At 43.5% G+C, this 13,466-nt stretch overlaps 1 protein-coding gene across 1 annotated transcript; it reads right to left on the reverse strand.

Moving 5' to 3' along the window:
- Positions 1 to 637: 637 nt before the first annotated feature.
- LOC115777563 (uncharacterized) lies at positions 638 to 9,568 on the reverse strand. The gene is made up of 4 exons (XM_030725493.1): positions 9,424 to 9,568; positions 7,979 to 8,227; positions 1,038 to 1,328; positions 638 to 921 (listed from the first exon to the last, which is right to left on the reverse strand). The coding sequence occupies exons 1-4, from the start codon at positions 9,566 to 9,568 to the stop codon at positions 638 to 640; spliced, it is 969 nt and encodes a 322-aa protein (XP_030581353.1).
- Between the last annotated feature and the right edge of the window lie 3,898 nt (positions 9,569 to 13,466).

Raw genomic sequence — 13,466 nt, forward strand, 5'->3', positions numbered from 1 at the left:
CAGGGACAGCAAGCACCCCTCAACCTCCCACTATTTTGGTTTACCGACCTTGGACTGAAACTGAAATGCAAGAGGCCGTTAAAGGCTTAACCCCACACAAAACTGACATAGAACAATGGGCGACAGATGTGAGGGGATTACAAATTTTGTTTAACCTGAATGGAGATGAAATGTTCCGTGTGTTTCGCAACCATTTTAAACACGAGTGGGGAAGAGTAAGGGACACCTTCACAGGAAGAGATGAGGGTGGCAACATTTTAAGGCATAATTCAGAAATCTTACGGCAAGGGATGGACGGGGTAATTTTGAGAACAAAACAGACCCTAGTGCCACCCCCAAATTATGACAAAATTAACCAATGCAGACAAAAAGAGGGCGAAGATGTGTACGAGTACCAAGGTCACCTGGAAGCAGTTTTTAAAGCCCACAGCGGCATTCCTGAAAGTGCAGAATCAAGCAACCCCCACCTCAACCACCTTTTCCAGCTCAACCACCTCCCCCGCAGCTACAGGGGGCAGTTGGTGGTTCACCCAACATAAACAATTTACACATCTAAAATATCTGTAATCTCAACATGTACTAACAAAAACACATTTTTACAGCCTGTTTATATTCTCAGGTTAAAGGAGCTTTGACTCTACTTACTGTCAGAAACTGTCAGTGTGACTGAATCACTCCACTCTGTTGTTTTATTCTGTGAACTTTTCATTCGGCCCTTACAGCGGTAGTTTCCACTGTTGGATGATGAAGCAGATCTAATCCTGTATTCATTTTGATTTGGAGGTTTTGTGTATCTGTTTGTTTCCCATTCATAATCCCACTCAGTGTCTCCTCCATGGATCTCACATCTGACAGTGATCGTCTCTCCTCTGTATATCTCAGTCCAGTTTGGATGCAGAGTCACAACAGCTTTGTTTGACACTGTTAACGTTCAAGAAAGAACAACAAGAACACATGAATGACAAAAGGTTTGATTTAAGACCAGACATCATATTCCTACATCATAATAGTTAACACTGTGTTAAATGTAAACTCACCAGTTTTCCCAATCCTAATTGACTGACTGTACTCTGTGTAGTAAACTGGGTCTCCTCTTCCTCCTCTGCACCTGTAGAGTCCTTCCTGTGAGACTCTGATTTGTCCATTTGAGAGGATCTTGTGTGCATCTTGTGTGGTCAGAGGTTCAGAGTGTTTCTCATCTCTGTACCAGTAGTATTTCCATCCAGATGATGATGATGATGATGATGGGTTCACAGAGCAGGTCAGAGTCACACTGCCCCCTACTGGAACAGCTGTGTTATCAGCTCTCAGTTGGGCCTTTGGTTGACCTGTTGAGATTGGAATAAACTACAATCACAGTTCAGAGCACAGATCAGAATGGGGTGGGAAGTAATGATGCATGCGTGTGTGTGTGTGTGTGTGTGTGTGTGTGTGTACCACTCACACTCACATTCACACCTTTGGGTAATTTAGAATCACCAGTTAACCTAACTCCAGTAACTGCATGTCTTTGGACTGTGGACAAACTCCACAGAAGGGCCGAGGTGGATTCAAAGCCAACCTTTCTAGCTGTGAGGCAACAGTGCTAACCACCACGCCCCCAATCAGCATGTTGCTATTGAATTGATTACTTTTTAATGTCCTGCAGCCTGGCGTTACTTCCAGTGACAGCATATAGATACCAGCTAAGTAATAAGAAAATATTAACATTATAAAAAAGTAAAGTGGCAGGTAATTTCAAAGCACAGTAGGATGTCTGGTACCATTTGCTATTAGTTCCTGCATGTGTTTACATTACACTTCTCATTCTATGTTCACAACCACAGAAACACTAAAATGTTGTTACTCAGTGAAGATTCCTGTCAGCCTAACAGTCTCCCACCTGCAACCAAATGCTTTCTATCAGATCTCATTTCTATTTTGTTTTTGACATTTTCTCATCTTTTTGTCCAGGTTATTGTTCATTTTAGGGTTTTAATAGTTCATGTAATGCATGCTGGTGTCCTTGTGATCCTAGTTTGAATGAGCTCACTTTCTTTTGTCTGTCCTAATAAGATTTTTACCCTTTAGTCAAAGAACAGGTTTGTTAGAACGAGCTGTTTCTACTTTTTCTTTCAGTGTTTCATTTTGAATAAGCCAGTGCATAATTTAATGTCATTTATGATTAGTTTGATATTATATAAACTGTCTGTCTTTTTGTAACAACCATAACTTTGAAGCAGCCTTGAAATACAAAGAAGTGAAGGTGTAGGCAGTGAGGCATTCAGCACGGAGAGTGATGTTTCTGTTTGAGGACATTCTTGGATCGACCCCTGATCCCAAATAGGATTTTTAGAGGAAAAGAAATCAGCTTCAAGAGTTTCTTAAAGTCCACAAACTACTACAATTTTTTTGTTTATTTTCTGTGTACTGTATGAGAGCTGCAGTGAGGAGGTCAGGGTGTGTGGTGGGTGTAGAAAGGTCAGAGGAAACATTAAATGTAGTGTGAAATCAAAGTTACCTAAACATAAAGTACGCACTTGTTGGCAGGAGATCAAAAAGAAAACTAAATAAATGAGTTAACAGCACATTTCACAGGCTGAGTTTGAAAGTTATAAAAATGAGATCTTCAGACTTTATATTCCAGGTTATAAACATTATGCTGACAAACTTAATCAGAATCCTTTTATTTAGTTTTATTTGAAGCAGACAGGCTGTCAGTTTGACCTGTGGTTGCTTTTGTTTTGACAAAGACGTATCAGATTGAGTTTGAACTGAAACTCCAATCACTGCATTTCTTGACATCAGCTAGAATACCATACTAACACACAAACACACAATCACATGAATGCAGCAGCTACAACTTTCTACTACAAATACCTTTCACTGTCATGGTCGCTGCGTCTTGGACCCAGAGTTTTGAGTTATCTTGTGATTGTAGCAGGGCGGCAATATCTTACGCTCACAAGAGCTCTAAAATTTCCGACAACGCCACCGGGGGAAAAGATCCCTCCAGAATAATAAATAAATTACTACAAAGATTATAAGGTTCACAAGTTCGAAATGCACCCGGCCAAAGAAGAGGGATCTCTCTTAATAATCCAATAAAATACTTTATTTAAAACAAAAGAAAAACACACAATGAGCAATAAAACCAACATACAGTTAATAAAACAAAAATACTCAGCTGAACAAAACACTTTAAAACCCTCCCAGACTCGGCCACAACAACTACTAGGCCACAGAAAAGAATTTATTAAAAAACAACAATTATAATGGGAGATATAAACGTGTGGACTCACCAATGGCTGGGCTGGATCCGGACCAAAACACACACGCACACACACACTACACACAAGGGCGCACAGCGCCACAACGTCACCCAGTGCTCCACACTGCAGATGTGCCACACCAAACTTCCCACCACCAGGCACGGACCCCTCGACCACTGGCTGGCCCACACTAAAACAAAAGATAAGAACACAATTAAAACCCACAAGATCAGCTGAGTTCAAATTAAAAAGAAAACACCACACAGAGCTCACAGGCTCACGCTATAACAGGTGTCTCAGAACTTTAAGCGCCCAAATAAAACTGTCCGAGGAGTGCGACACTGCCACAACTTCACATTTCTGGGTTATCCTTGCTGGTCCCTGAAGTAGCCAGCTTGAACCCGTAGCCGCATGCCGCTCCCAGCAACAGCTTAACAGTGCTCCTCACATACTTTATTCTTATAAGACAAAAACAATCCTTATTGGGCGAACACTCCTCACAAGCCCGTAGGCAAAACGAGCCGGTAGGCAAAACAAACCCGTAGGCAAAACAAACCCGTAGGCAAAACAAACCCGTAGGCGAAACAAACCCGTAGGCAAAACAGCAGACTGGTAGGGAAGAAATCCCATATAAAGTGGTAGCCACCAATTGACCCAGGGACACAAAACCTAAAAGAGATACAAACTAGATTTAGTATATCTATAGCGGTTAGGGAGAGAGAGAAGGCACAACACCATGAAGCTTACTCACCGTGACGGAATAGCCACGGGCACGCTCTCAAATTGGTCACTAGCGGCGCCGACGTGCCACAGTTAGCCTAACGTGCTAAAAACAAACAGGAATAAGCAACTTCTAGACTTATAGCGGCCCAATCCGCCAACAGCAGTGACTTACCGTGATCACGCAGTGAATCACTTAGACTCCAGCGCAGCTACAGTTGCTGCTGAACACCCAACTGGCAGAGGAAAAAGAGGACTGCTGCAAGGCTGAATCCCAGCCCTTTTATGCTACCACGACACTACACCATAATCAGCCACAGGTGTGTCGCAACAGGCGGAAATAGAATGAGAGCCACCGGAAGGGAAGTACCACTAAACTAAAGCCTCACCCGGCCACATCTACCCCCGCCATTTTACATCGTCGACCCGACGATGGGACTTTCCAGAATTTAACACCATGGCCTGAAAATGGCCGTACGGGCATGAGCCGTCAAACCTGAGATGGTGGATGCATTGGGCCGTGATTCACTAGGACGCGGGAGGCGATGGATGTTAGAGTGGTGACCTGCAGTAGCACGAACTGATCGCCTCAACGGCACTTCGCCCATCTCTACCTGTTCTTCCGAGGATTCTGCAGTGGCTGACGGATGGAGTGTCACCTGCCCCGTCGGTGCTTCCAATGTGGACACCGGCCCAACCGAGACCACTGAAGGTGCCAGACAGTCCCGGGGCTCACATGCAGACCTGTTAGGTGGCGGGGAAATCCCTGACACGAGCAGCCACAATTCGTCCTCGCTAAGGGAATCCTGCTCCCCTTGAGTCACTGCTACCGAGGACGGGGCCTCAGCACCCAACACCGAAGGTCCTGGACCTACATGTGCCTTCAACATGTCTCGATGGACATGTCGTGTTTTGTCTAGGTCTCCTACCAGGGCAACAGTGTACACAGCACCTTCACCTTGGGGTGCTCTCAAGACCTCGTGCCCCACAATCTCGCAAATACACCAGCTCACCCACTGCCAGAGGTGCGACACGGACCTTCCGGTCATGCCTCTCCTTTCGCCGAGCGGCGGCAGCCGCCAACCGTTCACGAGCTCCAGAGAAAGCAACCTTTAACCTAGCTTGATGTTCGACCATCCAATCCTGTATTTCTCCAGGCACAGGATCCGGCACTTGTCCCAACAAGAAGTCTACAGGTAGCCGAGGTTCTTGGCCGAACATCAAGAAGAAGGGTGACTCACCAGTACCTGGGTGAGGGGTGCTGTTATAGGAAAACAGCACATGTGGCAGACATGAGGCCCAATCGTGCTTCCGAGAGAATGGCAATGTACGCAAGAGGTTATAGAGGGTTCGGTTGAACCTTTCGCACTGGCCATTACCAGCTGGGTGGTACGGGGTGGTGCGAGACTTAGCCACCTGGTACAGTGTACACAGCTGCTGGATCAAAGAACTCTCAAAGTTGCGACCTTGATCAGAATGGATCCGACTAGGAATCCCAAACTTGAAAAACCATTCAGTCATGAGGGCATGGGCCACTGTTGGGCCCCGCTGATCCCGAGTAGGGACCGCGATAGTGTACTTACTGAACACATCTGTGATCACTAAGATGTGTTCCAACCCATTACGGGATGGTTCCAACGTGGCGAAGTCAATGGCCAAAACCTCATTCGGTTTGGATGCCGACAGGTGGCCCATATAACTATGAGACCCTGTCCCCGAGTTCTTAGCCACCTGACAGCGCCCGCACTTCTGAACCCAATGTTTAATATCGGCAAACATACCTGGCCAATAGCAACGCTGCCGCACCAACTCTGTCGTGCGCTCAACACCCTGGTGGCCATGCTCCTCATGTAACCATCGCAAAACCTGGGGCCGGAGGGTTTCAGGGAGGAGCAGCTGCAACGCTTCTTCTCCCCCGTCAGGTCGGAAGGCCCGACGGTAAGGCACTCCATCCTTCTCAAGCAACCGGTCCCACTGGCGCAACAACACAGCCACCGACTTTGAAACCCGGTGCTTGTCATCCACAGAAGGTGGTGCTTGCCTTTTCCAGAAGACTAAAAAGTCTTGCAACACAGAATCAGCCTCCTGAAGAGCCCGTATCTCAGCTCCAGAGCAAAAAGGGAATGCGGATATGGCCACCTGGGTTACCGGGGGTCCGAGAGTCCCAACCTGAGCCTGCTGGATGGAGGTAGGGACCATTGATCCTGGGAGTATGTGCTTTACCAGATCATTTGCCGACACACACTGTCGGGAGAGGGCATCCGCATTCTTGTTGCTACGACCTGACCGATACCTGATCTCAAAATCAAATGCCGCCAGCTGTGCTGCCCACCGCTGTTCAGTGGCACCCAGCTTAGCTGACTGAAGATAGCTCAGGGGATTGTTGTCCGTAAACACTACGCATTTATGTCCTAACAAATATTCCCTGAACTTCTCAGTCATAGCCCATTTCAGCGCCAAGAACTCGAGCTTCATCGAGCTGTAGTTGGTCATATTACGCTCGGTAGGCCGCAGTCCTCGGCTGGCATAGGCCACTGGTCTGACCCCACTCTCGGTCTCCTGGGAGAGAACAGCGCCAAGGCCGCTGTAACTTGCATCAACCTCTAGAATAAAGGGACGCGTAAAATCAGCATACGCCAACACAGGAGCCGATACCAATCGGGCTTTCAGCGCCTCAAAGCTTGCTTCGCACTGCGGAGTCCAAACCTCACCCAGGGCCTGTCCTGAGCCCCTCCTGGTCTTAGTACCATGCAGGGTGGCTACCACTTTATGTAGAGGGGCAGCCAACGTGGCAGAGGAAAAAGAGGACTGCTGCAAGGCTGAATCCCAGCCCTCTTATGCTACCGCGACACTACACCATAATCAGCCACAGGTGTGTCGCAACAGGCGGAAATAGAATGAGAGCCACCGGAAGGGAAGTACCACTAAACTAAAGCCTCACCCGGCCACATTATGATTCCTGGTTTTTATTCTTTATGTTAATATTTCAGGGTTCTTATCTGGTTCTGCTCAGTTATGTTATGTTCCCTTAATCTCTGTATTCCTGTCTCTCTTGTATTTCCATGTCTGGTTGAGTTCTAGTCTCGTCTCTCTCTGTTGTGTCTCTGGTATTGTGTCACTCACAAAGCCACAAAGGCGCTCATGCAGTATGCTACACAAATTGCCAATGATGTATTCTTGTGACTTTCCCAAATGTGGGTCTAATAAAAACTATTTAATCTTATCAACAGCAGGATGAGATGCAGAGCAGCTGAGCAGAAAACTTCAACATGGATCTTAAACACGAGCAGAGACACTCTTAAAGTAGGAAGTCTCAGTTTTTAACTTCTAGCTGCCATTAAAAATGAATTTAATTATTTGCTTATTGAAACTGATGCACATTATCAACCAAATATGAACTGCCCAGCAACACACTGTAGCACAAAAAGTGCACAGTTTAGTATTCATGAAACACACAAAGATGAGAAACTCAAGCCTGAACACACTCACAAAACATTATATAGCATGTTGTGTGTGTGTGTGTGTGTGTGTGTGTGTGTGTGTGTGTGTGTGTGTGTGTGTGTGTGTGTGTGTGTGTGTGTGTGTGTGTGACTACAAAATCGCTGCAAGAAAAAAACGTTGGATTCAAAAAATTGGTTAGCTGGAAGTCCATGACCTTCTTTAGCAGCTCCACAGCAAATACTGTGACGTAAGAGGAAAGAAAACGTAACAGGGAAAACTGAACAGAGTGAAAAATATGACCCAAAAAGAATATAAAGATATCTATGCAGCACCGGGAAAGAATAAATTCAAATTTTCTGACCTCCTAGACACTCAAAGTACACAAAAAAAATTTTTAAGAGCTAAAAAAGTGGATTTTGTATATGTCCCTTTGAACAAAGTGAAAAACTACAATGAGCTGCTATCAGCTGCAGCTCTCTGACTAAAACTGTAACATGCTTTCATTCTTCCTGTGCTGACCATTGTGACGTGTGTAAAATGTAGATCACACAACAAACATGACTTACTTGTTACTGACAGTGTGAAGGCTTCACTCCACTCTGTTGAAGAATATGAGTCATCTCTGCGTCGACTCTTACACATGTAGTCTCCACTGCTGGACTCAAAAACTCTGAATGTCCAGTAAATACTCTGTGTCCACTGTGTGGTTTGCCTGGGTACTCTCCATCCATAATACCACTCAGTGGGTTCACCTCCTTCCTGCACCTCACATGTCAGAGTGATCGTCTCACCGCTGAATATCTGAGTCCAGTTGTGTTGTTGTTGTTTTACAGCAACTTTATTGGAAACTGTTTACAGATGTTAACAGTTGAGATACAAACAGAAACATGAAATCAACAGAGAAAACTTAACATTGTATGTTTGCTAATCATGAGTGAATGTTTCAAACTAAATTACTGAACTCACAGGTTATCTTAATGCTGACTTCATCACTTATATCAGTGTAGTAAACTGGGTTTCCTCTTCTTCCTCTGCAGCTGTAGATTCCTCCTTGAGATACTCTGATAACTCTGTTTGGTTGATCATCTCTTCTGATTTGAACTTCAGTGGTTCTTTGGGTGCGTCTGAACCACTCATATTTCCACTCAGCAGAGCTCCCCACAGAGCAGGTCAGTGTCACACTGCCCCCTACTGGTATGATTGTTGTTCCTGCAGTCAGTGTGGCCCTGGATTTATCTGCAGTTATGAAAGAAGGAAAAGATATGCACACAGGATTTATTATAAAGCAAAAAAACATACAAAAGTTAAAAAGCAGGATTAACTATGAAGCCAAAAATCAGACAAAACGTTAACATTTAAAGTGTGTTTTAATGTTATGTAACTTCCCATTTACAGCAAATCTAAACATTTCTTTACTTTTTGTTTGTTTTTTCTCTGCAGTTTGAGATCATTTTAATTTCTATCTCAACATGGTGACAGAACTACAGTAACTCAGGTTGTAGATCTGTAAATAAACCCAGTTTAACTGTTTGTCCATTCTCTGACCTGAAGAAGTCACACTGAATGTAAACTAATACAGTTCACTGAAGGACACACAATAGTGGGTTAAGGGGGCTCTGTCTGGATAACAGAAACTTCAGTCACCTTAAATTTTATGAAGTTTCTGATGTTTCATCTTTTCTTCTTCTTTACTTATTAATTAAATTTTATCCACAGTTGTTGTTTGACATTAAAACACACACATGTAGTAATGATGATCACAGAGTCTGTGAGTATTTTAGTGCTGTGTACACTGTGAGCAAAGTAACAGGTAAAATACAGACGTCCTGGTTAAAGTTTCACAGCATCAGAAAAAAGTTTCCATGACAACAATAATTAAATGTATTTTATCATTGAGGTGAGTATTTGAACAGAGATCATAAATTTATGCTATTGGTCACTGAGGACTTACCTGATACAGTTACAGAGACAATGTTACTGCGCTTTGTATAAAATGAGCTCTTCCTGTTACCAGAACACTGATATTTCCCACTGTAACCTGTAGATGTGAATTTTAATCTGTAGTATTTGTGTTTGTTGTAGCGGACAAATTCTCGACCATCCTTGTTGAGTTTGTAATACCAGTCAGTGTCTGCTCCTTCATTCATGCCACGCATGATGGTAACAAACTCTCCAATGAAAAAACTGGACCAGTTGGGTTCAATAGTTAACACAGCATCTAGAATCCAACACAACCACACAATCTAACACACTTTTATGCACTATAGGAGGCAACATCTGTGTCTATACTGTATGTTCAAATATTAAATTAGATTGATGCAGCAGGCTGAGATGAATGTTTATTACTAAATAAAAAGAAAGAAATGAAAAAGTGTTCAGTCACCTTGAGCGTGTCCAGTGCAGAGGAGCGTACAGAGCACTACAATAAAGGCAGAAACTTCAGACATCATCAAACTAAAGACACACTCAAATATGGCAGAAATAAAACACTTGGGCTTTTAGCAGTGGCTGCTGTGATTGGCTGCATTTTAGATTAAGATATAAAATGCATCAAATGATCACAGATGCAGAAACAAACCTTTCTTAGATAAACTAAAGCAGCTCCACTCTAATCTGAGTCAGTGCACTAAAATCTAATCCAGGCTACAAACAACCATGTTGATAACAAACATGAGAGTCCTCTGTTCAAATGAACTGAAATGCTCCAAATGACTGATACTCTGTTCTTCTCACTGAAACATGTTTATCAGTCAGTATGAATCAAACTATAGAAGTCAGTGATGTACTCACAGAATAGGCCCAGCTCACAGAGCAAAGTGGGTCCCATCCTCACATCCAGCAGAGACACGTCTGAAAACTTCCTGTAAAGAGAAAGAGTGAAGCAGCAGCTACGAGAAGTAGAAGCAGGAAAAGAAGCTGCATTTAATACAGACAAGATCAGAGTTTGTCTCAGACTTCTTCTTCTGGCTGCAGCCTCTCTGTGCTTCCTTCCTTTTACACCCTCAAACAGCTCCTGTAGCTTTGACCGCAGCAGTTGGTGACGTGTTTACATTTCCTGTCCACTGCAAACATATAAGCTTCTTTCTTGTGTGTTGTGTTCCTACCTTTCTCTATTATATGCAAAGGAGTTGTGCTGCTTCAAGTCAGGTGACATATTTCCCAGGTCATAATTGTTTCCTCATTTTTCTTTAGATACTTGTAAGTTATTTTTAAAGTGTCCTGTGGATCAGGATCATGCTGCAGGGTTCAATTTAAGGTGATTTTATTCATGGCTTGAAACGACTGTAAGGTCAGCTGCATGTCCTGTCCTCCTCTTATCTTGCTCATAAAGTGTGATGGCAGTATTACAATCATTTATCTTCACTCCTGTTCACGGTGTGTGGTCAGCTCTTTATTTCTGACACCTGCAGAGGAACCAGATGTCCTACAACCTGTGGATGGTCCTCCTTGGTCCTCTAGTGACTGTTCTGAGCACACAGCAGGGAGGACTGATTGAGGTCACTTGTGGGTGTGTGTGGTGGAAAACTGGCAAGACAACGTACTTGCATTCTGCAAAAGAGAAATGAGGAAATTAAAAAGGCACATGTATGCATTTTGTTATTAACTACCCAGGACATGATGGTGCCCACCTCATAGACTGATGCATCTATTTCTACAATGTTTTCTAGAAGAACGTGCCAACTTGTTCTTCATTTTTTCCCACAAAGAACAAGTTGGCACCAACTGGAGAAGAGGGAGGTCTGAATATCCTGGTGGCTCGGGAATCTGAGATGTAATTTTCCATTGCTTCTGTTTCAGGACTAGTGGGCACTGTGGCTGCTGGAAGTAAATCTATAGCACAGAGGAGAGCAAAGAGCTTCAAAAACAACAAACTGTATTAATTCATGTTGATTTCCAGAAAGGACAAGGGCAGCTGGAGAAGTTTGGTGTGTTGGCATTCAGTGCAGAGACAAGAAGAGCTTCAGAGAGACTTTCTACTAGGATATTAAGCTGTGAGTCAGCCTAGAATCAATAAACTGAGGCTGTGGTGCAATTACCTCCTGCTGCTGCTGCCTCTGAACTCCTGCGATCCAGAAGTGGTTGTGGAAAGCAGAGTCCTGAGGCGTGCTGCAATCTTGAGTTTTGCTCCCTCCTCCCACAACCTGTTAGCTAGTTTGATGGGAATCAGTGGTGTTAGTGTATTTTGAGGCTAACTCATTGATCAACTGTTCACTCAAACTCTGACAGAATGACTCTTACTGGGCCTCATCTTCTGACACTGTCCCTGATGTAATGTTGTAGGGGGCAGAAGCATTGTCAGGTTTTAGAGAGTGATCACAAACTGCTTTGAACTACAAAATCATTGGCAGTAATAAAATGCTAATTAATTGTTTAGATTTTCTGGATTTGTTTTAGATTCTATGTCTCACAGTTGAAGTGCACCTACGATGAAATTACAGAGCTCTCCATTCTTTGTAGGTGAGGAAACCTGCAAAATCAGCAGCATATCAAATACTTCTTCTCCCCACAGTATGACTGCACATCTACTGAGTATGAAATTGAATGTCTACTAAAAACACATTAGCTGTGGTGTGACTGAAGCCTTGTTATTGCTGCCACATCTCTGCATGTGTAAAGGGGAGCTGGACATTTGCTCTGCTTGCTATAATACATGTTTTTGTAGTGCTTTCTTTTTTCTCAGCATGCATTCAATTTACTGTGGAAACATGGGTAGATATAAAGAGATGCAGCCCTATATTGAATATAGCACAATGTCTATAACACAGCGCTTTAATAAAATGACTGGCTTGCATGAGGAAACTGCTGATCAGTAGTGTTTCATGTCTGCAGCAGCAGCAAAGAGCTGATCTCTCTCTCTGCTGTCAGCTATCAGAGCTAAAATCTGTTCTCTGGAAGGCAGCACACATTTAGCTTCAGTCACTCTTCCTCATTTTAGTTCTGCAGTTCATGAGATCATGTTTCATTTCTTTATTTTTAGTGAAGAGATGGTACAGATAAGCCTGTAGCTAAGAGGTAACTTAAAGTTATACCATACTAAAATATCAGTGCTGTGTCTTTTTTTTGAGAAATGACCCACAGGTCGTGAATGGTTGTCTGCCTCTCTGTGTTTGACCTTTGACAGACTCAAGGGGTGGCTGTAGCTCAGGATGTAGAGCAACTCACCTACTAATTGCAAGGTTGCTGGTTTGATCCCTGACTGCTCCAGTCTGCAAGTAGTTAGTGTCTTAACACATGAGCATAATTTAAATGAACAGGTGCTGTTATTTTGTCGTATACTGCAGCTTTGAGTATTCTAGAAAACTGTTCCTAAAGTGTAAACACTGAGTACATAAATATGTTATTTTCTTTCTAAAAATATTTTTGTTTGATTTTGGTTATTTGGTTTAATTAATTCATCAAACTACCGTATTTTCCGGACTATAGAGCGCACCATACTATAAGCCGCACCTACAAATTTTTTGGAAAAAACTGGAAACGTACATATATAAGCCGCACCGGGCTATAAGCCGCTGGTATCTCCGCCGCTCTCGGTTTTCCACAATTACTCGGCACTCAGCAGAGGGGGACAGACAACCCCAAATTTGAGTTATAACAAGTCAATTCACCATTGATTCGTTCACGCCGAGCTTACGTGCAGCGGCTCTATTTCCCTCCTGTAGTGCCAGGTCGATAGCCCTCAACTTAAAAGCGGCATCATAGGAAGTTCTTTTTGTGGTTTCCATGATGAGGGAGTTTGAAAAAAATCTCTTTTGTGCCTGCTGCTAGCACTTGTTGGCGCTTTCTTCTTTGATTTCCAACTTTGACGTCCCATGATTCATATCCTGCTAAAGAGCCCCCTGGTGGTTAAAGAAAAATCCACAGAAACGCCGCACCGGGCTATAAGCCGCATGGTTCAAAACGTGGGAAAAAAGTAGCGGCTTATAGTCCGAAAAATACGGTAATAACAAACTTAATTATGGTATTTATTGACTTATTACATAATTATACTACTGTAGCTCCACCTTGGATGGCATTTATGCTGCATCACTGCAATATTGGTTGCATCTCCTCCAC

The sequence above is a fragment of the Archocentrus centrarchus genome, unplaced genomic scaffold (genome assembly GCF_007364275.1).
Source record: "Archocentrus centrarchus isolate MPI-CPG fArcCen1 unplaced genomic scaffold, fArcCen1 scaffold_57_ctg1, whole genome shotgun sequence".
Lineage (NCBI taxonomy): Eukaryota > Metazoa > Chordata > Actinopteri > Cichliformes > Cichlidae > Archocentrus > Archocentrus centrarchus.